Source organism: Aythya marila, assembly GCF_965140915.1.
Source record: "Aythya marila genome assembly, chromosome: 6".
NCBI classification, from domain to species: domain Eukaryota; kingdom Metazoa; phylum Chordata; class Aves; order Anseriformes; family Anatidae; genus Aythya; species Aythya marila.
The window spans coordinates 1,827,382-1,855,280 of record NC_139047.1 but is presented as its reverse complement, the minus strand read 5'-3'; the positions used below and the strand labels follow the sequence as shown (position 1 = coordinate 1,855,280).

Here is a 27,899-nt window from a genome sequence, read left to right as displayed (position 1 = left end):
TTTTGTTAAATCAAATCTCTGTCATCACAAAGCAGCAGAAGTACTGAAACATCTTCCAAGATCTCTGTGCACTCTGATAATACTCTTTCAGAAGAAAAAAAAAATTCCTGTAGGCACTGTGCTGGAAAATGAATAACATTATTATTAGCTCCAGCTTCATGCTGCAGTTCAGCTTCAGCTGAAAAGGCATTCCTTACATTAGTTATTGTTTGCTTTAGAGCATCTCCCTATAAAAACTGGGTCAATGGCTTGAAAACATTAAAGTTCATGACAAGGCAAATAAAGTATTTTGAGATTTTTTTTCATTAAGTATTCATCTTTCTGCAATAACATACAGAAATCAATGGGTTGATTGATCAATGGGTTAAAAATAGCTACAAATATGCAATCCTTAAGTCATAAGGGCAGAAGAAAAAATGGTTTTCTGATTCAAACATATGCATATAAATGAACATCATAACATCATCAGTCCCAGAATGGGAATACTGTATTGTATTCCTCTGTTTCAGATTTCTATCTTGAACTATACTTATATTCAAAATAAAGCTACAACTGTAATTGTATCAAATAAATATTTCTAAAATACCATGCAGAAACTAGGATTTAGGAATTTCACGTATCTTGATGGAATAGGAAATTCATGCAGGAAATCAACACTGTATATGCAATATAATGTGATGACTTCCTGCAGGTTATGTTGCAGTATTGACAACTTCAAGCAGCACAGCTGACATTTATCTTTTTGATGCAGAGCTTCTACACTCTGAAGTGCAAAAGAAAGACAATTGGTGTGTATATTTGGTAAAGTGAAGAAAAAAAAGGTCTGCTCTCTTATAAATCAAACAAATACTTGTTTTACCCTGTGGAAGACTGAAACAGCTATAGGAAGACACCTCCAGCTGTCTTGCTTGCTGCAAGACATGAGTACCTATGAAACACAACCACATTGACAGAAAATACTATTTAAAACCATTTGTAAAATGTACCTGGGGAGGGAGTGGGTGAGTGGTGAGGAGGAAGGTAGGCTCTGGAAAGTACCCCTTGCAACTAAACCATATTCATACAGGATATGACAAGACATGCAACCAATGGTAAAACACTCGCTGCAGCTCAGCGGAAGCTCTGTTAGAGAAGTGGCAGAGAAGATTCATGCCTGCTCTGAAACAGCTATCTGGCAGAACTTCATGTGCCACAACTCCGAGCTAAAAATAGGATAAACCAGAGCATCTCACTAGCTATTCTAATGCATATTCCTCTTTGTGTCAGGGGATAGCCTTCCTCACAGCAAACAGTACAGATGTTAAATAACAACTACAACTGAAGTTTGAGTCATTGTAAATACACATTTGCTCACAAGTGAAAAGAATTTACAACAATATGGGGACTGCTGGTGAAAATGGTCCACAGCAACACCAGCAATAATAGACACCAGCAGAATAGTCTTTTCCATGTATTTCTGTTTAGAAAACAGAGATAAAATACATACCTAAGTACATATAACAGTCTGACAAACCCATGTGGTAAGATTTTTTTTTTTTACACTTACTCAGGTAGTTGCACATCTGGATGTATATACATGTGCATTTCCTTTTTTTTCTCTTATTTGCAGAGCTGTTACAACATAACTGCAGACAACAAGCTAGACGGCAATTAAGTATTGACTGTAAAAGACAGGATATCGATACTCGTAATCTGTAATCAGATGCTTTCCTGTTGTTAAATGGGGTTACTGAGAATTAAAAATTCATGCCTGATTTTTTTTTTCCTGAAGCCATATATTTATATATTTCCAAAGAAACAATGAGGTTTCTGGTTGACAAATAAAATAATAAACGTTTATAGCTGAGTACCATCCAGCTACAGGACAATCATGCCCGTTGCGACAGAATGGAGTTGTGAATGTAATGATGTGAAAGAGTGAATGGGAATGACCCTAAACACCTGATGGCTCCTGACAAGGAGAAGCAAATCAAACTTACCTCACCGGCGCTGTGGCTGCGTTGCCTGGTTAAGTGCTGCCGATGGACTAAAGCACTAGTGGGCCTGCTGCTCTGCAAGGGAAGCCGAGGGTCAATGAATGTGGTCGTGCGGGAATTGTGGTCAACAAAGAAAGCCTAGAGAAAGAAAAAGGAATGTTTAGTCAACTCTGTGATGCAAGACTACCCAACCACCAAAGAGTTAAATGGCTAAGGTTAATGTGTATTCAGGCTCTGATGTTAAGTTTTGGAAAATCTTTTTCATGTTGCTGTGGCTCATGAAAAAGATTCCCTTCAGCAGATGAAGCATAACAGTTTTTCAACTCACTGGAGGGATGAATTCTTTAATACCTTACTTCACTCATGTCTATAAAGCCCTTTGAAATCTTCAGCTGACAAGCATCAGAAATTTTATTACGATCATTAAGAAGAGACTCAAATGTTTAATAAAAGTCATCCTTGTGTGTGTTTTTTCTCTTTCATTTCCTTATAAACATCTAAAAAGATGTCATTAAGTGGCAAAACTATTCCCCTTTGTGATCTATTTACCATATAATTATGAATACAATTGGGCGTGTATTTATTAAGTGCATGATTGCATCTTATTCTGCACCGTGATTACAGGTCAAAAGGCATTTTTGCCATCCTCCTGTTGCAATGTTTGTTAACCTAAAAAAACATCAGTCAGGGACAGAAAGAAGGTGGCAACAAAAACATTGAAACCAGGTAACTGGTGAGAACAACCACATACTGACTGGACAGCCATTTGCCAAAAGCAAGGTCACAGGAGCACATATCCTGGATAATGAAAACCTCCTGCACTTCATTCCAATTTGAACCAAAAAAGAAGTTTCTAAGCCCTGAGATTTAAACTTTTTCCAGAGCTAGTGTTGCACTTGGAAACCAGCAGTCCTATTTCAACACACTTTAGGTTTTTTTGGTCACAATGCTGGAAACATGTGGAAATAGCAAAAAAATAAAATAAAAAAGCCAGGTTTTGAGTAGAAGAGTAACAGGAAAGTGACATCTGGTTTGAGGAATTGAAGAGTCTGGAGCAGCAGAGAGGTGGTTAGGGACTGCTGGAACCATTTCTATTTGTGATACCAGTGAGGTACTTTGACCACAGTTTCAAAACAATTCGGTCCTGCAGTGTCAGCAAAATAAACATTCCCATCTTCCCCTACCCTGACCACTTGTTTCATCCCTTGTGCACCCCTCCTGACTTGTGCTGGCACAAGTGTTTGTGTGGCCAAGCAGTGAACCCAGCTGGGGAACTGGTCCAGGCTAAAATTACTCTCCTTTGTCTGTTTCCCTACTTCTTCCTCTAACCTCAGTCAGCCCACCAGGGACAAGAAGAGCTAAATCTTTCAGCAGCCTAGAGCATACACGAAATCATTATTTCAGGCTGCTTGGTATACACAGAACAGAGAAAATGGAATTCTTCTGACTGCTGCGAAAGTAGGCAGACAAACCAGTGTGCCATGCTATATAGCAACTAAGTATTGTTATGGACAGTGGTGAGAGAAAATGTTATTATTTCCAGTTCCCAAGGAAGGGTAGGTATATGGAGCTGCTAACTGAGGCTGACACCTGGCTGTGCAGGAGGCAGGAGGGACACCAAACCTGCAGAACCTCAGAAACACTCCAGAAGAGGGCAGCAAGCCTCCTACAGCTTTAACAGCAATGCCTGAACTTGCGACCTGTGTGTACAGGCAGTGAATCACATCACCTGAACACTAATCAAAGGAAGTTTAGAAGCTCTAAACTAAAGAAGAAGCTTTAAGAAGCTGTTCTCACCAGCTGAAATAGTTACAGATATTTAAGTGAAACAATGCTCCACAGTTCACAAACTATACGGTGTTATCAAACAATTGCAATTTTAATTGCAGTGTTTGAGCCTGATGCAGGACTTGTTCACCTTTACAAACGATGATGTCAGCAGCAGCACAAGCTTACCTACTAGAGAACATAAAAGCAGTGGGAAAGCACTGTGAAAGCATTTCTAAAATTTCAGTCTGGGGCCTGGGAAATGACCAAAAGGGACTGTTGGAATGTATCTAAGCTTTTTGAATTTCTTGCTCCTGATTGATAGGTCTACTTCACTTACTAACCGTTAATTTGTTTGTTTTGAAACGCTTTATCTACTACTTTATCTAGTCTGGCCTATGCATATTTATAAGCTGTGAAGCACTTTCATCAAACCAAAGGTCGGTTTCATTAAATCAACATTATTCTGTAAAATCACATAGGAAAAACAACAACAAAAAAAAGTACCAATTCAACAGTGGAAAAAGTACTACCTACAGCTGCACTACACAGTTCTTTGACTCAATGCAGCAGTCTAATACTGTATGTAGTGCTCTTTAGCATTAAATTTAAATAAACAACTAACCTTAAACAGTAAGTTTAAAACAATCGCGTCTTATTAAGTATGAATGCTTGCAAGCCAGCTAGTAGCAGCATACTTTCAAATATAGCATAAATTACTACTTTAAAGCTTCAGTGAAGAAAATAATTTGAGCTTCAAACCTTTAGGCTAATCTGGACATTGGCACACAGCTCAAAATACAGTGCATCTCACAGTCTCTTTTCCAAAAATCCCTTTCATATCTCTTGTTAGCTATAATTCATAAATCTATAAAGCTTGAAGAAAATGACGTAAGATTGGTGTGCCAAAACTGCATTTAATCCATTAAACATGGATAGATGCCTAAATTATTTCTTCCTATTCAGGACATTAATAACCAATCACAATTTGACCACAGAAAGAAAGAAAAAACCAACCCTACTATAAACTTACTATTTATTTTAACATCTAGTGGAGATCTATTTAAAAAGCACAGACATTTACAGGTGTCTTTAAAATATTGCCATGTGCCTACACATATTGCACAAATGCACTGGGGTGCTTACGTATACATGCACATGGCAGCACACAATTTCAGAATAGTTGCTCAGACTGGGTTCAGCCCAGGGTCTTCTCTGGCCTAGATGATGCTTCCTGTTGCTGCCTTCCCCAGCAGCCCTCTGCCTCCCTGTGTCCAGTGACTGATGACTGATCCATAATGCTGATCGGATACTCTGTCTGAGATACAGCAGACCCTTTCAGAAGAACTGTATGCCAAACAGGTTTTATCCTCTGAAGGGGATAGGCAGAGGAGTCAAAGAAGAGTGGGCAGTTGGGCTTAGCTGTGCAGCTTTGAAGGGAGTTCAGAGGTAGGAGGTCCCTGTCTGCGCATAGAAGAGAGCCTGCAAAGAGGACAAGCCACCAGAACTGCAGTGACATCGGGGTGTATAAACTCTGCTGTATTAGGGTCAGAACAATCACTGTGCCTTGCGAGCAAGAGCACCAAGCCTCTTACTACAATATACTTGCAAAAATAAAGGAAAACCTCATCTCAGCAAGAAAGAATAGGCAGGGAAAAGAGACATAATTATATATTGTGGCATGGCTAATTTCTATTTGCTTCTCTATAGCTTATACTTTAATAAAAGTAGATTGAGTTTTGGTTTTGTTTCATAAAGCACTGGTCTCCATGTACTGGCCATCATCTCTCTCAACTGCTGAATAAGCTTTCTTACTGGCCACAAGTGCTGCCTGTGACAAAGACAATCCAACATAATGAGAATGAACAATACTGAGCATAATTCAAAGTGAAGAAATCCCAGCGGGGATTTATTCAGTGCTTCCTCTTGCTGATTAATGTTTGTCATAGTATTACTGTTACCAAACACCACACCAGAAACCCAGAGGCCTAATTCTCTCTATGGAACACCTACTGCAGTAAATTGAAATGGCCGTATTCTTCAGAAGAAAACTGGCCTCTGAAGGACTGAACAGAAAAGGATGATGTAGAACAGAAAAGACAGAGAGGTGCAAATGAGAAGGTTAATATAATTGCACATCCCTATCTAATGGGAAAACACAGTATTTTCTCAAGTCAATAAATCCAGGAAGAAAACAACCCTCAAGCACTTTTTCTAGCCTTCAATTTAGGAGCTGTCTGCAATCTTTTCAAGCATCAAGACTATTATTTGTATGGACAGTCACAGCTAAGCCTACGAAGACTGATAAAGTTATAAACTGATAAGCTTAGTGAGCCTGTAGTCCTAATTAGGACATCTCATACAAAATGCTAAGCCTTATCACTTTCTCACATGCTAATCAGTCTATTTTTAACCTTAATATCTTTTGCAAAGGAAATCATATTCTAGATAGCAAGAATGCACTAGTTTAAATTTACATTAAAATTACATTACTATTGTAAAAATTTGTCTGTTTTTCTTTGATTTTAAAATATTTTGTTAGAACTTCATAAGCAACATCTGTTTTGAAAAGCAGTAGAATTTGCAACCATTCAAGATCCCTGTTACTTAATGGAACTCATTAAACACAGTTTCTACCCAGTTAACACAGCCAACAGAATGAGCATCCCGAGGGCTTTTGAGAGTACATTGATATCTCAGAAGCTGATGAACACTGGAGCTACTTAGCATTTGGATGGAGGATTCACCAAAGAAAATTGTTAACTATTAAAGAAAATAAGACCAAATAATAAATGCTAATAAATTCCACTTGAGATGCTGAAGCTGACAGTTAGAGAAAAAAGCTCATATAAATACCTCAACAATAACTAAATCAAAATCAGCTGATAAAAATTAAGTAAGCTTACATTTAAATTTTCTTCTGAGTACACAGGCAAAACTCACTGTTGTTTTTTTTTCAACGTTCACAGAGCTGCACACTAGATAATTATTTTCAAAAGAAATTTTTAATATCCAACTTATTTCACAGTAAAAATACTATACCATTTTCTACCACTTTTCCTTGTAGCAGTTAATACACACTTACCAGTCTCCTTCTTTCATATAATGTTTTGTCAGCACAGATAAGAAGTTACAATCTACTTTTTACAAAAGAAGAAAAAAAGGATGTGCACCTTTTACATTTGGAGAATTATGTATATTTATGCTCTTGTTAAGAGCAACCAAGTAAGTCTTAACACTAAAACCTCCAAAAATCAAACATTCAGCAGAGCCACATATACATTACAATTACCTTGCCCTGATGGTCATGTTTCATTTCCCAACCTCTTGGCAGCTCCAGCTGTTTGTTAGCAAACATGTTTAGGAAGCCAACCAAATCACGATTATGCTGGTAGCGCTCAAAATGGTGGGTGTCCCGCCGGACTTTGGTGATCATGTGCTTCAAACACGTGTTATTTGTAAACATGCGGTAGGCACTCTGAAAAACACATTAACAAAAGTACATAATTTTGAAAGATAAAATTTCTTTTTACTACAAAAAGACATTTCCACCATAAATAAATCATCTTAACCCTTAAAAATAATTTCCAACTAAGCCACAACAATAAAAAAATGGTCATCTTTCTGCGGTTTTGGAATAAGTGTTCAATATTTCTTTTTTTTTATGTATATATATGAACTTCTGTTATTGACTGATTTCAGCAAAGTATGAAATACTCTATTTCAGATTCCTTTTACCACACTCTTGTCCCTGGAATGGTGAAGAATCTTAATTGCTAAAAATTAGAGATTTCATAGATATTCTCTGATTTCTGGAGTAAGAGTCAAATGCAGCCACAGAACACTGTCATAAAGCTGGTAAGATTTTCTGCAAGATAGACACATATATCCTTGTAGAAATTTTCACAACTTTATATAAATATTGTTTCTACCTACACATTTTAAAAATATAAAAAGATGGGGGGAAGAACCCATTAATTGCATGCCCATGTGTAATGTATCTAATAAAATTAAAATAGAAGAGTAAAATGAGAGCACTAAGGTATAAAACTTCAAATAAAAGGGAAAATAAACAGTTAATACCCTTTTCTCCAAAACAAGATCCCAGACAACCAGAAATCAAGTCTTTGTTTCAGGATTAGCAATAGACAGAAGCTAAAACATAGGTTCTCCAATTGCACTGTGCTGTTGCCTAAATCACTCTGTGCTCCTACCTCTACTCCCTGGTCAAATGTCTTATTCACTTCTGCCCTATTTCAAATATTGAAGGTAAAGCAGTGCAGAACAAGCAGAATTATTCAGTCACATTCAGGCATGCATACATGTCAAAATTAAATTAACACCAACCAGTAATTAAAAAAAAAACCACGACACTGGATTACTAACAAGTGTGCTGGCAGACAATAAGTTATTCATCCCATTACTTCTGTTTACACTATACACCCCATTATGCAAAGGAAGAAAAATACTGAAACAACTATATAGGAAGAATTACTGAAGAACAGTTAAAATAGAAAACATAAATTAAGATGTCTTTTTGTTCAGCATGATCTCTAATACATTTTGATGTAAACCTGGCAATCTGGGGAGTATACACAATCCCACGAGCAGCAAAAAAAAACTTAAAACAGAAGCTGCACTTTTCATTCTGAGAATTGTCTGTCACCCTCTGCAAAGCACAATAAGAAAGCTATTGTTTCAAATAAACAAGTGAGCTTGGTATCCTAAAAAAGATGAAGAGTTGAGTCAAAAATAAAAATTGTAGTAGGTCTAATACCAACTATAGCCATGTCTGATAGCTCACCATTTGCAAGGAATGATATGAGCATTTGAATGTATCCCACCTCCCTAAATACTGTCAGTACCTTAGTGTCAAACACTGAGTAGTCTCTTTGCATGCAAGACATCCATGTATATAAACGCGTATTTATGGAAGGTTTTTTTTACCTGTACAAACTATACTCACAGGGTTAGAATGCAGCACTGTAAAGAACTCTGGGCTGATAAGAAATTTCACAGGGGGAGACTGGAGCAATAAAGTAAGTCTGGATCTGGAGGTAGAGTGAGGCAGCACATTCTCTCTTCGAAAATCTAAAAGCAAAGTGAATGACATCCACTAATAATCATTACCAAAACACTACTGCAAACAACTACATTAAATGGATTCACACAAGAAAGAAAAGCACTGGGTATACAATTATTTCAGACATATTACATGTTATAATTGCACCTGAAATGTTTTTAATATAGCACTGATTATCTTGAAAATATCAGAACTTGAGTTTACAATCATTTAAAATAAATAAATTCCAATCACTTGGGTTCCCAAGCACGTCCATAAATATAAATTGCAACGAGGTCCCCATGGCAAACCTATGAATGTTAAGAGGCCTTTAACACTATTTACTTGATACTCTCAGAATCATGAGAATCATGTTGGGGGAGAAAAATCAGGGGTATAGAGCAGTTTCAACAATGTACTGAAGAATAGTTACCATTTAATTGAAAAAAAAAAATAAAAATAAAAAAAATTACACCAAATGAAGTTCCATTGAGATCTGTATGGATATGGTCCGATTCATTACTTCTATTAATGACTCAATAAGGAGGACAGAACTTACTCCCACTAGGAGTATGCTGCAATAGCTGGACAGTGGGATGGAGAAGATTGAGAAACCATAGTGATACATTAGAAAAGTGAAAAGATCTATATGCAGATATGGATAATCAACTGCACAAACACAGGATAAATAATCAGTCTTCCATGCTGAAGATCTGCACACAAAGGTCCAGGTGTGATTTTTGCAGATCAAAGACTGAACATTGGTGGTTAGTGTCATTCAGGAATAAAAAAAAAAAAAAAGGAATAATTATGTGTAAGAAGTTTTGTCTGTAAGACATGGGAAGTTTCCAGTCTTTTCAGTACAACAGCCACGGACACATTTAGTTTTCTGAAATATCCCTAAGGAGCTGCAGACTAACTGAAGACAGTCCTGAGTGCACCAACAAAATAATTAAGAGATATAACAAGGATAGGAATAGTCTATTTCACAATGTTACAGAATATCCACTGATTGCATACAGTAAGGACACATTAGTTAGAATTTGCCAAGGATGGGTTAGGTGTTGCCCATCCTATCTACCTTCACCAAGGAAATGAAACAGGTGACTGCTCAAAGTCCTTTCTAGTCCTATATTTTATGCTCTTTCTCTGCAAATGTCTTGCCTATATTTTAACCCAGTCAGGCACTGACAGAAAAAGGCTCTGAATCTCACATTCATCTCTTCAGCACATCAAACAGGGTGAGCCATAATCTTCAAAAGTAGACAACAATGAAAACAAATGGCAACCCAGATTTTCAGGGGCAAAAATTATGTTCTGCCTTATGTCACTAAATAAATCATCTACAGGATGAATGCTCCATTTAGCAAGAAATAAATCCTTTTTTTTTTTTTTTACCTGCATTAGAATGGTGAAAGTCAGTTTCCTCTCCAGCTCCATCCACTGCATTTGTATGCTCTTCAGGCCTGTCATTAGTCATTGTTCTGCGGATGCTCTGGTACCTACAGTTAGAAAACTATACTTTATATATAGAATATGGTAACTGTGATCCACCTCTGGTTCCGAGGGACTCTAATAATGAAGTCGGGCTTGCCCTTCTTTTCTGCCTTGTAGGTTACCATGCACTAATCTCTCTAATTTCAGCATCAGGAGCCTTTTGAATTTCTGAAAACCATTAGCAGGTAATTTTTTTTTTAATCCACATAGCTGTTGAACACAGGTGGGACACGAAAGCCTTAGAAGCCCACATGCAACATAAAAAAAACAGTCACATAAAAATAAATACATACGGCCAGCTGCAATAGCAACTGTTCATTGTTCAGTCTTACCATAGTGAATGCAGTTTTGTAAGCACACAATTCACAAGCAACGATGGTAATTCTTACCGGCGATTCAGCTGTTCCATTTGCTGTATGGAATTTGACCGCTGCAGAATCTGTGGGGCCGGGGGGGCTGTGGGTCGCTGCCACGTTGTTGTCCTGTTCACATGGTCCACATAAAAAATTCGTCCATGGCTGTCAATTCGAGCTTCCCAGTCTAAGTAGCAATAAAATACTGTGAACTATGGAGGTGTTCAGTTTTATTTCTGTATTTATTTTAGCTCTTTGTAACTGAATCTAATGTTCCAAGTTTCCATTCCTCTATTACAGGATGACTTCAGCACAGAACTTTCTCACTGAAAGGCTAAGAGATACGGCTTTTCCCTGACTGTATTGCATAAGTCAAACTCCCTGTAGTAGTTTAGGTTCTATGGAATCCATATGTAACTAAAAGCACATAAAGATGAGATGAAAACTACTTCAGTAATCCAAGGCCTAAATAACAAAAACCTTGCAAACCTGCCATTGCTTCTACCCATGTGGTAGTAACAGTAATACTGTCAACTTCTTGTGCAAGCAGTAACTATAATGCTGTCCCAGTTTTGGTTTTGCTACAGAAACTATGGAAAACATTAGAAGTCCAGCACTAATCATTATGGTCTGTTGAATCTCTGCAACCAGTGTTACAAAAGACCAGAATATGACATCCCTAACTATTAAAAAATAGGAATCATTTCATTTATTAATAGTACCTAACATCCAGTCAGGTTGAAAGAAAGAAGATAGCAGCATGAGATCACCTGAATATAGTATTTCTTCTCTGTCCATATTATACACGTGATTTTGCATAAAATGTGCAAATCATTTAGCATGTCATCAGCTGAAAAACAATCTTTAAGAGCTCAGAAGGTTTCTAGGAGAGACTTTCTATATTTCAAGTCGAGGTGGAAACATCAGTCCCTGCAGTAACATTCAAAAAAGCATTGGCAGGCAACCAATTCTAAATGACCGCTGCTCCACGAGGAAAGAGGGGATAGAAAAATCGTGACAGCAGAGACGGAAAACTAAATTCTACTGTAAACTGTTTAGTACTGACAGCCTTAAAACCTCAGGCTTTGTTACTACATGTGTGTTATGACTTCTGTCAACAACTGAAGGCAGCTAAGCAGCTCGCTGCGCTACACTGTAGGGTGTGAGTTGACTCACAAAGAGGTTAAAAAAAAGTTCTGAGATAAACTGAATGTATCATCTCTGCAAGACTGCTGTGTATTTTAGCTGGCCACAATGCAAATTGTTCTTCTGTCTTTACAGTTAATAATCAGAACAGCCTACTAGTGATTAGAGTATTATTACTGTAAGTAAGAGCTATGTAGGAAAGTAAACTTGGAGTCAGAAAATAATAAGAAACACCATAGTATAAGAATAAAGAGAACTGTTTAACTTTTTTTTTTTTTTTTTTTTTTTTTTACAATTCCAGGAGAAAATAAGTATGTTGATGTCATCTTTCTCCAAATCCATAAGCAAAATCCAGAATTTTGTATTATATTGCAAATTATAAGTTCAAAATAAATAAAATTACAACAATGCAAAGGTTGTGGATTCATCACTGTACTTGCTATACAAAATATAATGCATTTCAAAGTTACTCCACAAAAAGAAAAAATAATTTCTATGTCAAAAAAGAAAACAAACATTTCAGCATGCTCTGAAAAAGATTCTCTCCCCTAAAGAAAAAAAAAAAAAAGAAAGAGATGAAAGAGATGATTCTGTGAAAAGTTCAAATTAATAAGCAGTATCTTTCTGATGAAATAAAAATACATGTTTCACCATTCCACCTAGATTTCAAACCCTTAAATGCTGTATAACAGCTGAGATTTTTCTTGTAGTGATGTCTAATTCCAACACAGTCACTGATTCTGTAATGTGGTCTTGAGACAGAAAGAGCAGCTTTGCCTGCGTTCGTCATAAATAAGCAAGTCTGAATGCTTGTGCAATGTGTTCTAAAGTAAAGGACTTCTATCAGTGCTGTGGTGGACAAAAAAATCTTCCTTTAGTCAAACTGTTGTTGGTTAAACATGTTACAAAGGACTTAGCTTGCTAAATTGTGAAATTTTAATTGATCAAGGTTGTGCCTTCAAGCTGATATTTGTTGATTTTTCCCCAGGAATGTAGGAGTTCTAAATGTTACATGTTCTAGACAGACACACTAGGCATATTCTGTTCTAGAGACCTGTTCTGGGCAGAGCTTTGGCGAAGAAAATTAATCTAGGCAACAATTAGTATTTAGGATTTCATTCATATTAGCAGACAAATGATTAACATAAACGTGGCATTGAGCCTTGATTTTAAAGGACTGGTGTGTATATATATGCCCATGTACAACAATGTAAAATCCCGGCAAATGTCAGAAATCTTAGAATTCCACACAACCAAGCCTTTTCCATGAACATTCTAATAGTTTTTTCCAAGTACTTATTGTATCGTTTGCTTCTGAAACACAAAAAGCAATGTATGTATAAACCACGGTGCTATAAAAGCTGTATCTATGCATTTCTAAGTTATTACACCTATCTCCCATAATGTTCTCTGTCTTCTTCAGCATGAAAAATGATAAAAATGCAAATGAAGTATATGTCTCCCAGGCACAATTTTGTGAAAAATAATTCTGTTTTACTGAGGTGGCAGTTAATTAACTTTGGGATCTGTGCATAGGACTAATTTGTTATATGCACTGCTTATAACAAAATCCTCAGGGAGCAAAATCTTCTCATCACCTGGCATTCTGATACATGAGTCTATCCATGTTCTGCTATCCGGCTCTTTACAGCCACCCTATCCAATTACAGAGCAAGTGCAATCCCATTTCACACAGCGGAATGGAATCTATTAATTGCACATTAAATACCTGAATTCCTGGCTTCTTCAAAGTCATAGAGCTTTGCCACTGAGTTCACTGTGTCTGATTATTTTCTTTTCTAAAGCAATGTTTCCCCATTAGCCATGTAGCTTTTTCCATCCCTCCTTTCTCCTTTCTTTAAGCATCTAAGACTAAATAAATCACCACTGCCCACGTTTAAAAAAAGAGCATCAGTCCAAAAACTGTGAGCAATGTGTTTTCTGTATGTATTAAAGAAACGACAATTTCCCTCAAGGCTCCATTTTAGGGCCGGTACTTTTCAATATTTTTATAAACGATCTGGATGTAGGAATAGAAGGTATTTTGAGCAAGTTTGCTGATGACACCAAACTTGGAGGAGTTGTGGACTCGAATGAGGGTGGAAAGGCCTTGCAGAGGGATCTGGATAGGTTGGAGAGCTGGGCGATCACCAACCGCATGAAGTTCAATAAGAGCAAGTGCCGGGTCCTGCACCTGGGACGGGGAAACCCTGGCTGCAAGTACAGGCTGGGCGATGAGACGCTGGAGAGCAGCCTAGAAGAGAGGGATCTGGGGGTCGTGGTAGACAGCAAGTTGAATATGAGCCAGCAGTGTGCCCTGGCAGCCAGGAGGGCCAACCGTGTCCTGGGGTGCATCAAGCACGGCATCGCTAGTAGGTCAAGGGAGGTGATTGTCCCGCTCTGCTCTGTGCTGGTGCGGCCTCACCTCGAGTACTGTGTGCAGTTCTGGGCACCACAGTATAAAAAGGACATGAAACTGTTGGAGAGTGTCCAGAGGAGGGCTACGAAGATGGTGAAAGGCCTGGAGGGGAAGACGTAAGAAGAACGGCTGAGGTCACTGGGCCTGTTCAGCCTGGAGAAGAGGAGGCTGAGGGGAGACCTCATCACAGTCTTCCTTGTAAGGGGGTGTCGAGAGGCAGGAGACCTTTTCTCCATTAACACCACTGACAGGACCCGCGGGAACGGGGTTAAGCTGAGGCAGGGGAAATTTAGGCTTGACATCAGGAGGGGGTTCTTCACAGAGAGGGTGGTTGCACACTGGAACAGGCTCCCCAGGGAAGTGGTCACTGCACCGAGCCTGTCTGAATTTAAGAAGAGATTGGACTGTGCACTTAGGCACATGGTCTGAACTTTTGGGTAGACCTGTGCGGTGTCAAGAGTTGGACTTGATGATCCTTAAGGGTCCCTTCCAACTCAGGATATTCTATGATTCTATGATTCAATGAATTTCTCATTCAATTTAGCTCATCCAACAATTGCTCAATATCCAGATTTATTTTAATTCAGATGCCTTGACACAGCCTCAGAAAATGCAAGGAAAACACAGACACCTTTCATGTAATCTATGAGCAGAGAAAGATGTTAGACATTTCTTTGCAAATCATCACCATATATGACATATTCATAGATTTCACTGTGCTTTCTATCTTTCCCTCAAAGCGTGTCACATAGCATATCACCTTACCTCCCTACTCACGTGCGCTGCCTGTTGAAAAGGCAGCATCATGCCTTCCTAATTTCTCTGCAAATTTCACTTAGCAAGTCTGTATACATCAGGTATAATTATCAAAACACATCCTCATAGTTTGCAGACTGAGCACAATGCCTTTCTCGAAACAGCACTAGACTTAATCATCATCCTTCCTCATTAAGAACTTCTCAGTTGTTCGTTCTCAGTTCTCACATTTAAAAATGAAACATAATGAGATCTCAGTAATGAGATCTTGGCAGCCTAACCCCCAATTAAAGTATGAAGAACCTCACTTGGCGGCAGAGCTTCGTCCACTCTCTGGTACCGGCTAACATCCTGACGTACCGAAGGCAGCGACCTCAAGGGCTGATGGCCATTGGCTTGAGCACCTAGAAACAAAATGCCCACAAATTACTTTTCAGTCAATGTGGGGAAACCCTAAAGTTGCCTCTCAAGAGAACAAGACACACTAAAACTTCTGCAGGACTACGACATTTTAGGATGTATCTATTAATCACCTGGCCTTTCTGGCAAAATAAGTCATGTCTACAGATCAGGGTGATTTCTCTAGCACACTCTGCAGTCCTGGTCCTGAAAATGTTACCTCTTGTGACACGATGCATCCACTTGTGACCAATGAAAGCCAGGGCTCCAACAGTTGCATGTGCCTGAGTTATATCCCACCAAGGGACACGGGCAAAGCTACACCCACCTGGCCACCACAGAAACCTGCTCTAACTGTCCACTGACTTTCCTTGCTGCAGCAATATTGATTAGCAAAGTATGGTGCGATCTGACACCTAGCAGAGAGTCTTAAATGTCTAGAAAATTATGTAAAAGAATGTATTGACAGTATTTGAAAAAATACCAAGACTATATTTTACCAGGGCTATACCAAGGCTATACCAGAGCTATACCAAGACTATATTTTACCCTATTTATAAATAGGGTAGATATGATTAACCACAAACATATGCAGAACATCATGGACTTCAAAGATAGGGAAATGAGCTCTGAACTTTTGAAATGTTACAAAAAAAAAGATGCATCCAGAAATCCAATTTGATTGCACCCACTTAATTAGATCCACTTCAATCTCTGTAGAAAGAGAATGAATGATCCATTGTGAAATGTGCTTGAAAAAAATCTGCAATGTACACATTTCTATTTTCCATGATTTTAGTGAGATATGAAATCCTGAACTGCTAAAATAACTTTATATATGGGAAAAGTTTTACAGTCTTGAGTAATGCATTCCTCTTTTCCCATGCTTCCAACTGTGCTAGGATGTGTCCATACACATAAGTAACTGCAAAAGGTAAGATATCAGCCTAAAATGTGACTAAAAAATTATCTAGCAAGCAGGGTAATATTGTGAAATTCTTTTCTTCACACTCCTTCTCAATACTCTCTCAAGAATTAGAATATATCCTATTTCAAAATAAACATGTTTTGTATATTTCTTTCTTTCTTTTTTTTTTTTTTTGTTGAATCAAAAACCCCAAGTGTCTCTTAAACAAAGAATTAAGTCTCCCAAGAAGAAAACCTTTGAAAGATAATGACATTGATAATTGAAGATCTTTACTTTCAGATGTTCATTTTTAATTAATTTCTACTGGCTGCAGAAAGGTCACTTATCAGAGTGCCTCCTGCAGTTGTTACCTCCAGTAGCTCCTTCAACTTGTGCTGTGGCACCCTCACAGGCTGCTTGGGCTCCTTCTGTTTCTTCATCCTGAGACTGGCTATTGGCAGCTGCCGCCTGCAGGCTTCTTCTTTGCCAGATTTCTTCTGCTTCCTCTTGGTCTTGTAATTCACCTGCTTCAGCCTCCTGCACTTCCTCCTGAGGTAACTGTACTGCAGGCAAAGAGCCCGAAGTACTTGCAGCGTCTTGTGTTTCAGCAGCTGGCTGAGTTCTAGCCACATCAGTGGCACAAGCTCCCTCTTCCTCTTCCTGAGGAGAAAAGGTGGGAGTCTCAGGAAACCTAGCACTTTCAAAAGAACACCGCATTTCAACTGAGGAACGGCGCACAGTTGCATTTTCGTTGCAAGAGCTGTCTGCCCCTTCCACATCGCTCTCCCCTTCCTGTCGGGTACTAGCCTCACTGACACTTTCCGTGCGAGCAGGGTCACTCTGCTCGGTTTCTGATGACAGCTGGGAAGGTTCAGACCCTTGATCAATGGATTCTGTTTCACTAACACCCCTTCTGCTCCCAGCAGCGGCATCTGCAGCTCCTGCATCTGTACTGCTAGGAGGCTGCTCTGCCTCCTGAGCGGCATACAACTCACTGCCAGCCTGCTCTGCTGGTGTTTCACTTTGAGAACCTTGGGGACTTTCCCCTTCTGCTAACTGTGATGGTGGAAGCTCTGGGAGACTCTCTGGCTGGTCATCATTTGAAGGCAAAGGAGCTTCAGAGGCTGAAACATTTTCATTCTCTGCAGGTCCCTGTGTTACCTGATCTGATGAGCAACTTAAACCATCTCTTTCAACACTTCTTGCAGCACCATTAAGCATTACCAAACCACCATCATCTTCCAAGGAAGATGGAAAACCCAGATCTTGATGTAGCTCATGTTCCTCTTCATCCGAGTCAATGTGAAGCATCGCATTAAGTCTTGTGTCAGTAGGGAAGCTACTCCTCAGTTTTGGGGAGGCTCCACGTGGACGTTCACCAGAGGCAGACGTCCCAGGTCTGGGATGAGCGTTGTGTTCTATTGCATCCAGATAGTCATTTAGTGAGTCCTGGCGACCTCTTGTAGGCGATGATCTTGAAGCACCAGAGGTTATCTCATCCTGGTCTGTTTCCAGAGTTGTACTAGTCCTTAAAATATGTCTCTGGATTGTTTCTCCAGAAGATTCCTCAAGGACTGGACCATTGGAACACACTGTGGATGTATCGTGATGTCCCGTTGGCATGTCCTCATCATCAGAGGGGCTCCCCAGGTCTCCATTTACAGAGTTCACTCCTAGCAAAGTGCCGACTGTTTCTGGTGATGCATCTGCAGAGACACAACAACTGAATGTGAAACGTGTAATGCACAGACAGTTCATTATATTTTCCCATCATCACAGAAGTGATACATCACATCTTTCAAGATGTTGGCTTATTTCAATCAGGCAAGTAAGTGAAGAAAATGCAATTAAAACAATACAAGCATCTACATCATTATAACAGCAATCACAGAATTTTCTCTATATAAGTCTATCCTATTTTATAGGTCATAGAAAATTTCACAAGCATGGAATATTACTTTAAAGGACTCCTATTTTGCTTTCAAAAGACAAAGCATTGCCAAGCATCTTGACAAACTGTCTGCAAAACCAGCCTCACAAATAAGGAACTGGTTTTCTACAGCATCTCTCTTATATCCAGAAGCAGGATTTATACAAAACCAGTCACTGATGCCAGCTGTCCTAAACAGCATGTAAACCCGCACCTGAGATCACATGAGCAATCACAAACTGTGCACTGATACACAATTCTATACACAACAGTTAGTTTGAATAGATTTAACAAACTTTTCCACTGTAAAGAATGGGAATCTACCTAAGCAAAGTTCACAAAATATTAAATACGTTTTGGTATGAAAAAAATGCCTAATGGACACATGTATCTGTATAACCGTAACAGGTAATTCTCAGTCCTGTAAAAGGGGGATAGGACATAGTGATCAACATGGACACAGAGGCAGAACCCTACTTGCAACTGCTCATCTCAGCCAAAGGTAGCCAAGGCACACGTCAAAGTGTGAAGAAAGAATTAGATTCCCTCATCAATCCCATAAAATGAAAATCATAAGCACATTCATTTAAAATGTATCTAATAAAATGGGAAAACGATAGGATGAAAAGAAACATAATAGGATAACCGTAGGTGTTTTGGAATTACTATCTCCAAAGCCTTATCTGAAATACCTAAAATATGAATCCCACTAGGAAAACCTACAGTAGAGGGGAGCTAATGGGGGAGTTAATTTTCACAGAAAATGTTAGAAACATAAGTACATAGAAATTCTCTCTATACAACTATCTGGAGATTCAGATCAGTGACAAAGTCTCACCTTCATGAACTGAAGATGTGATTTCCACTTTGAACTGGAGATAGCCACTTACATGATCAGCTGGGAGCCTTCTGCCAAGATTATAACTGAGAATCTGGTCTCTGCAAAAACAAAAATAGACTGTTGGCTTTAGTGCTTTTGTGTGTATGTGTGTTTTTTGTTTGTTTGGTTTGTTTTGTGCATGCACGCTTTTTTTTCCCCAAAAATTTTGACTGGTTTTATTTTTCCAATATTTTGTATCATAAGTTCTTATCAGGTAGAGTCAGTGTGAGAGATGGTAACTTCTATTACACTTTTAAGATTAGCCACATAGAATGGCTTGTATGAGAAAGCACTAATACCAACAATAGTGTAAGATACTGATTACTGATGCACAAAACAGCCTAACAAACTACTATTTATCATTTTCAAATTCAGATTGTGCCCTATGAACTCTCACATATCCCTAAATCTGTTTTTAATTCCAAAAGAAACCAAACTGAAAGCTTTCCCTTAGCTTCTCATTTCTCCATCAGAAAATATGTTTTATTATTAACAAAAACCTTTCATTTCTGAAGACCTTCTGCCCCCTTGTGGTTTTTACTGTAAAAAAAAAAATCCTAATAGTTTCTTCACATTTTATTTCTCATTCAGTAAAGCACTTCTGCATCTGCCTAAACACATTATTACTTAGAAAAGCTTTTAATGCTAAGATTAAGCCTGAAATACTTTCTTAAGTGTTTCTGACTTCAATAGGACTCAGACTTGATTAAGTACTTGTGTCAGCTTGAGACAGGATAAGATCATAGGCTACCCGTTATTACAAACAGCCGGAATTTACAGCCCCAGTCACTTTCAGCACATCTGACACAGCTGAAGGGAGAGGAGGGGCTGCTGAAGACCTTAATGGGAAATTGCTGCTACTTATGCAATTAGATTTGTACTGGTATAATAAACATTTCTCCCTCTACAGGGAGCATTCTTACTACACTAAGTGACAGACTAAACAGAATATAAGGCAATTATTGAGATAAACTGCAGCAGTTCGCATCCAAGCATCAGCTTTGAGCAAAAAAAAAGCCCCGAGTGGACAACTTAAGGCAAAGCAACCTCTCCGCAGTGTATATGGGCCACAGAACATCAAGTCATCACAATATTGCGTCCTGAATCTGTGTCACAGATTCACTGCTCAGTACTCCAATTTCAATTCTTCAGTTAGACCTGGGGGCATCCTCAGAAGATTGCCAGCTGTGAATTCCACACTTTTTACATACGGTTTACAATGCTCTAGGCACTACAAGATTAGAGAAAACAACGACATTAACAACATCTGCTTTGGATTCAGATGAATCAATAGCGTCAAATACTAGCACAAAAAGCACAAACGAGCAACAAAGTACAGATAAACTGGTAAAAAGAACTGCAAGATTGATTTAATGTCAGTTCTAACTGAAACATGGCAAAACAAAACTGAATACTTACCTATGTTTTTGCTACATATTTATTATACAGCCTTCTATATCCCAAAAAGCTTTGGTATATCAAATACACAGAACTGAAGTACAGAGAAGAAAACAGGAAATGTCTTCGAGAGAAGTCAGGTTTCATTTTTCACACCAATAGAAATCCCAGAGCAGTTTTGGAATATAGCATGGAAATGAACATCGTAATCTAGGTTTTGAAGCCAGTCTGTATCACTGTGCTATTTCTGAGTATTTCTAGCTGTGTGCAAATTTATTAGAAAAAGCTGCTTGCTCCAAGATATCACAATTTGTTGAGATGAAGCAATTCTTAGTAAAGTTAGGTTGTATGCTCTTGGGCAGGCTTTTTTTTTTCCTACTTTTTTATTTATTTATTTTTTTAATACAATTCTTTATCAGAAGAAATTTTAAGCTACTCTTACAACTTTGTTCTTACATTACTTACCAGTGTAACCACCACTTTGGAAACTTAAAGCTGAAAACTCCTTTCAATTTGAGTTTGCTTTTCTCCATTTATGCAACATGTTACTTTGATGAGAGTATCTGTGAAAAAGGAGGCCAGCTGTTTATGTCCTGCTTTTTGTGTGAAAGATTGATGATACTGCCATGCCCTTAAACTTTCAGGCAAGAATATACAGATTTTCTTTCACCATCATTCTTCATAGGCCTCATCCAATGCCTCTTAAGTTAATGGAAAGTCATTATCTTTGAGTTAGATTCTATACAAAACACATTTGAATAATTCAGTTCCTCCCGTTGTCTTTTGAGGAATTACTTTTTCTAATTTGTCAAATAAAATATACAAATGTCAAAATATTTAGACATAATAGCATACCCTACAACGACTGCTTCCTCTTACAGGTAAAATTACAATTTTTCATTCACAGTTACATCTCTTGCAGACCTCCAGACATTTGTTTTATACCTGCACTGTATCACAGTGCCTAAGTACCAAGTATCAGGCTTTTCTGAGTGCATATGGCTGTCTGATGGCCTAATTTGATCATCCATTTGACTATACTACAATATGCAATCCAGTAATCATCTTGAAGTACAAAACGTCTTAAAAATTTATGTTACTTGCTTCTTTAAACCATAACAGGTTGCCACAAAAAATGAACAGAACATCTAAAAATAACACAATAGATTAATTTTGAGTTCCATTAGTTCTCTATTCATAGCATAAGGCCATTTTAATCTGGTAGTACACCAGCACTCTGAAAAAATAAGGAGTCATAGCCTTGTAGTTCTGGTCAATTACCTGAACAGATATTAAATCTCTCTTTGAAACTGACAAATAAAAATAAAAGAGATGTAAAAATGATAAAATAGAATTTGCTTGTTCTAAAAAATTTGCACACGATCATACAGCATTGTGATAACAGTTTGCTTCTTGATTAGCTAGCCATAGGGTAACATTTTTTAGGAGGGTGATGATTTTTTGCATAAAGACACTAAGTTGGAAACAAATTACAAACATATATAAGAAGATGTATGTGTATTCAGAATGGGGTTAGAAACACCACCATATTCCAATTGGGCAATAAGGCTATTCAAATTCAACTTTAATTTCTTGCTACAGTTACAGTACAAATTGTGCCTGTGCCACTAAGCCAGAAAAGCTGCTCTGTGCTGGTATCCTAGATGTTGGATCTCCCTGATAAATGAAAGTTAGCATTAAGAATGTATTAATTACCCAATTGCGTGTCTCTCCAACAGTCTCTGGACTGGTATGGTTAGCTTCCCAAGAAAGCGCTTGATGATTGGACGACTCTTGGCAAATTTGTCTTTAACCTCAATTTCCAAGACATCTGTTAGAAGCGCAACAAAAGAATATTTCTGGAAGGAAAGAACATATTTGACACTATATCAATATATCTTCATTCAGAAGGCATGTGCATAATTACTACTAGCTGGCAGTGAACTCTAAAAGCAATGATTGATGACTACAGCAGTTTTCGTATTGCAAAACAATGTCAGTGTCATTATTAAGTACTGAGTTTGGCCTCTCAGAAAACCCCTATCTTTTTACCATTCCTTGAAAATACTTGTTTGGTAAGAAGCTGCACTAGATGAAAGCACTTTCATGGTCCACATCAGAAAGGAGAAAGCAATGTATACTTCTGCTTGCTTCAATTTGGATACTAGAAAGCACAAAGAGAAGGAATCCTCACTTTACTCAGTCATGCTACAGGAGAGTAGCAGAATCAATGTAGAAGAAAGGAAGAGTGCCTCTGTCTAGACTGTGCTTAGTGAACTTCCCTTCCAACACCACGTTTTGTTGTAATTTTTTGTATGCATGACATTGGAAGGACAATGCACAGGCAGTATTTTCATGAGCACTGAAACTAAAGGAGGAGAATTTTCCATAAATTTTTGCACCAAAGTTCATAAATCTTCCCAGTAAGTTCCAACAGAAGCTTTTCCTGCACTTGAGGCCTTCATACAAAATGACGCTAATTTATAAAAGGTTTTGTGATGTCTTGTAAGATCATCTTTCCACCTTCCCTTGTGGGTGGAAACAGCGTCACAGTCCCTCTCTTCAGCCTAGCATCAATTTTCATGAATTTATGAATACTTCATATTTGGCATCTGTGCTGCTCTGCTAAGTCTGGCTGAAGATGGCCAAAAGATTCAACAGAGGTACAGGGCACATATTTGAGCAGGCATGTCGGCAGGGAAGCACACTTACACACAATGTGATAACAAATTCCCTTAGGAAAACAGACTTAGAAACCAAAGATATTTTTTCCTCTAGATTCTAAGATATCAAACAAACAAAAAAGTATGGGTAAAATCTACAGAAAAGCCAAAGTCATCTGGTTACACTTTTACTGTCTGCCATCTAAGACCTCTGAGAAAACTGGCTAATGTGCATCTAGCTAAAAAGATGACAAGGTACTGAACAAGGAACAAAAGAAGGAACAACTCAGCTCAGCTATAGATATTGGCTAAAAGTATTCAAAACCAGCAATTAAATTGAGCCAGGAATTAAAAAAAACTCCCTCATGCTGGGTAGAGCTGGGTTCCTGGGATAAAAATAACTTAAAATTTGTTTCTCAGTATAATAGAAAATCGCAAATTATTTTTCAGATGCAAAACATGATCCATTCTGCACCACTAGGACAGCATAGATAATGGGATCATAAGCTGGTATCATCAGAGCATTGCTAGAGGGCAGATGCAGCAGTTAAAGCAAGCCAATACAATGTGTGCACCAGTGAATATTATCACTTTTCTAATAAGCTTCAGAAAACAAGGAGAACTGGAGGTGAAAAAAAAAGGAAAAATCATAATAGGTTTTCTTCCCATCTACTGAATAAAGAAATGGACAGATAGAAAGATGAAGAATCAGTTTAGAGATTAAAACTCATATACTTCTAAGATTTTAAGTCTTCCACAAATCTACAGTATTTCCCACAACCAAGCACCCCTGGGCAGTGCTAATGTTCACACCGCTCTCTTCTGCGTTACTGCTTGTTTGACTGTAACTTGTGGAAACATTTTCCAAAGCCCACTCAATCTTCTGATCTTCCTAAAGAACATATTAACATTCAAAAAGAGCGTAGGCATTTGCTCAATAGAAAATAGGCACAGATTAAGAATGCTGCTACGTGGTCCCAAAGGGTTATGAATAATGTTCACAGTTTCCCATGTAAATATTAATCTTCAAAGACACTGCCTTGCTCTTCTGTGCTCAAAGACAGTCATGGGACTGAGCAGTTCAAATTCCTTCTTTAAGACCTGCATAACTTACCTGGTATAAACCAATCTAGAAAACCGGCTTCTAAAAAACTGCACTTGTTTTCCTTTGCTACGTGGTGCTGTAATGCCTCCCTCCACGGGGTTTCCCTTCCACAGCAGCACATAGAAAGGATATACCAAAGAGCATCCACTCTGCCTGGCAAAAATGAACGCTTGCCACCTACTGTGCACAATGGGGATATCATTTCCAAATGAGCAGTCATCGCCATCACTAAGCATAAACGCTCTCTTATTGTACCTTTTCTTAAAGGGTTTTCCCACAACATATAATCCATTTTAATTAATTTATTTTTTGCAATTTCAAGGGATCTACAGGGCCGTTGAGTGATTCCAACTCTTTCAGCAGAGAAGCAAATGAAAACCTCCCAGCACTGCAGCTTAAACACATGGCACAAATATGCAGATGATAGCTGTTTCTTTCCAACAACAGGGTTCCTAAAATTACTACAATTTTGGTGTCAGTTTAAATAGCTAGCCACTGAATAAGCTCCCAGCCTTCACAGAGTAAGGACTAATGCATAAAGAGAAAATACAAGCCTAGTATACTGCATCAGCTTGCAAAGAGCTCTCAAAAGGCATACGTTACCTCTCTGTGCCAAACAGGGTTAGTTGTGTTACTGATGATGGTCGACCTTCTTTCCTGACCATGATGAGCAAATGTAGGAAATGTACTTTTCTTGCCTGGCTGAATGGACATCTTTAGGTAAGGATCAGGGTTGAAGAACATGCCTTTTTTAAGCCCAACTGCTCTAATATCTTTAAAACAAAACAAGAAAGGAAAAAGGAACAGAGTAAATTAAAGTTAGTTCACAAAGTAGTGCATTCCTAAAATATTACCCAGGAAATCAAGTCACCATAAACCACTGAAGCAACTTAAAGTTACTACTAGAGTAACTGGATCCAATGTACAGAAGATAGCTGAAGCAGCAAGTCAAGTGTTTTCCTAAGAGAACACAAGGAGGAAAAGTAGTGATGTGTAATACAAAATTACAGCATGAACATTAAAAAGAGCAACAAATGTTTTTTTCAGCAAGGTATTTTCCACCCTGAAACAAACAAACAAAAAACCCCACCATACAGTACTTGCGCTTTTGCTGCTTGAGGAGAATAGCTAAGATTATGGGAGGTAATGTAGTGAACTCAAGCTCTCCCAAAGCTGAGACTTTGAGAAATATGACTTTAAATATTCATCACCGAGGTTGCTCTGGCCTATGATGCACACTTTATCCCAACTTAGGAGAAGATAAGCTATCCCATTTAAAAGGATGCAAGGTTTTCTGGAAATGCTTTTTTGCTAGGGAAGTCTCAGTATCGCAGCCCGTGCCAACTTTCAACAATAAACAAGAATTTCCTCAGATGCACATCTTATACCTATGCACTTCAACAAGAGTATAAGCTTCATCGAGAACATGAAGAGGGCATTTGTGATACAATATTAGATTTTAAACTTAACTGTAAAATATTTGTTTGTTTAGGTTTGCTGAAGCATAAGATTTTAGTGCCTCTCTCCATTAGGTTCTGCAATATGCTGCACACAGTCTTCATGACCCTAATGCAATTGGCACATATATACTTAGATGAGCAATTTATACATGCTGGCAAAATTCACTGCACTGAAACTAAATACTACATCTTCAGAGTCAGTTAAAAAAAAAAAAAAAAAAAAAAAAAAGTCCTGCCTAGAGTTCAAAATTAAGCTGTATAGTAAAATACTATGAAATATAGGGTAACAGCCTTTAAAAGCAACAACTTTGTATATGCAACAACAGCAAGCATATATATTGCTCTCACAACCTTTGCACTAAAGCTGTTTGGAAACTCCCTCTACAGGAGAGACCACAACCAAATTTCTAAGAAAGATCCTCTGCGTGCAATGGCATATGGTATTCCACCAGCTACAAAAGGGAGGAAAAGCCTAAGACACGTTAACAATGCAAATGCAAAGCAGTTCCTCTACAGCCTTAAAAAATATAAAAAAATAGAAGCATATCCACATGATTTTTATCTATATCAGTCTGCACAAGCACAGATTACAAACCTGTAAGAACTTCAGGCATGTGGCAGAAGATTCTTCTACTCCATTAATAATATTTTTTCACATTGATTTACTAGTATAATATGGTAATAAATCATACAATGCCACTAATGATGCATAGGAGATAGAATCATGATTTATTAACGATACCTAGTGAGGAGGATATAGCCAAGTGGTTCTCTTAAGTATTCTTTATTAATTTTAGAGATCACTAGAAAACATCTCTTTCCACCGTGAGATATTCGACAATCTGAAATGCATTTATCTGAATGCAAAGAATCAACTGACTGTTTTCAGACAGGGAGTCCATAATCCAAACAATTTATTAGTGATGGCAAGAGCTTACGCAACAGGTTTGGTATTGTGGTTGTGAGAGTTGATCATTTCATGTCATTTCTTTTTTCAGTAAGTAAAAAAAAAAACAAAACATTATTTTTTCCCACTGCTCGAAACTTATTGCTAGGTAGTATCTAGAAACCTGTCAACAAAAAAGAAGGTTATCGCCCACAAACATTTTGAGAACTCCTTGAAAAAGTGAATTTCTACGTCTAAAATAACACAGAGAAATTCTCAAAAATAGAATTATTTTTCTGCACAAGGAGTAATTCACAAACATATTTCAAAGAAAACAATGCTGTCCTCCAAAGGAGTACAGCATGAAACGTAGGAAATAATGCCATCACTGGATCATGGCTCAGCTTTGATTTGCCACAATTTCAGTTCAAGGTTTAACATAATCTTACATTTAGAGTTATCATATTTGTCTGTTAACACAGTCACATGAGAAGCCAGGACCAGGTAGTTCATCTTGGCTTCAAAAATACAGTTCTCTAGCATCTTAATGGAAAGATGCCAGTCAATTATCTGTCACTACACCGTGCAAAACCCAGGATATTTGAACATTCTCTGATAAGCACACTAAAAATCCATTAAAGATACAATAAAGTTAAAGAGGCACATTCAGATGACAACAAAATGCAGGATCACCACATTCTACATGAGCAACCAAAAACGTTCTGGAAAGTACATGACAGACCTGTCAGTCAGTATACCTTTCAAACAAATTTAGGAAACTCCTCAAGCCAAGTTGTAACATACCATTAAACACAACAGGTTTTTCAGATTTCACAAAACACAATTATCTTTCTAGTTCTCTATGTGACTCTACGATGTATTAGTGCAATACTGATAAACTACTGTAAGACCAGATCAAAGCATATTGCCTTCTGCTCTACTCCTACAGCCTTTAAATGTTTTCATTGTCAGCTCCTCAGTATTCAGAAACATTTTTTTCTGTCTTCACTGAAGTTGAATATGCTCTAGTCTCACATGACTTCCTGTGGAATAAAGTGCTAATCAAAACAAGTGAAGCTGGTAGACTGTATCCCTCAGCTATTTCACTGTAGTGACAGCTTAGTCTGTTACAAAAAAAGATTTTTTTTTCTTTTTAAACCACTACTTGCAGCCAGTGCTTTGTTACTACTTTCTTAAAAGTGACAGAACCAGCTTGCATTTTATTTAGAGGCTAATTTTTTTTTTTGTTCATTGCACAAACTAGAAATTTTTGCAAATTTCTCATGCTGAGATTC

At 38.0% G+C, this 27,899-nt stretch overlaps 1 protein-coding gene across 6 annotated transcripts in view; it reads right to left on the bottom strand.

Annotated features, from left to right (window-relative positions):
* The window catches only part of HECW2 (HECT, C2 and WW domain containing E3 ubiquitin protein ligase 2), a 161,501-nt gene that overhangs the window by 34,155 nt on the left and 99,447 nt on the right, over positions 1 to 27,899 (bottom strand). For all 6 annotated transcript variants that reach the window (XM_082763823.1, XM_082763821.1, XM_082763822.1 and 3 more), the window contains 10 exons: positions 24,862 to 25,031; positions 22,207 to 22,349; positions 19,051 to 19,151; positions 16,654 to 17,988; positions 15,285 to 15,380; positions 10,692 to 10,842; positions 10,204 to 10,307; positions 8,710 to 8,834; positions 7,036 to 7,221; positions 1,980 to 2,114 (listed from right to left, as the gene is read on the bottom strand). In XM_082763823.1, coding sequence (XP_082619949.1) covers positions 1,980 to 2,114; positions 7,036 to 7,221; positions 8,710 to 8,834; positions 10,204 to 10,307; positions 10,692 to 10,842; positions 15,285 to 15,380; positions 16,654 to 17,988; positions 19,051 to 19,151; positions 22,207 to 22,349; positions 24,862 to 25,031 — 2,546 coding nt within the window. The remainder of the gene's footprint in view (positions 1 to 1,979; positions 2,115 to 7,035; positions 7,222 to 8,709; positions 8,835 to 10,203; positions 10,308 to 10,691; positions 10,843 to 15,284; positions 15,381 to 16,653; positions 17,989 to 19,050; positions 19,152 to 22,206; positions 22,350 to 24,861; positions 25,032 to 27,899) is intronic.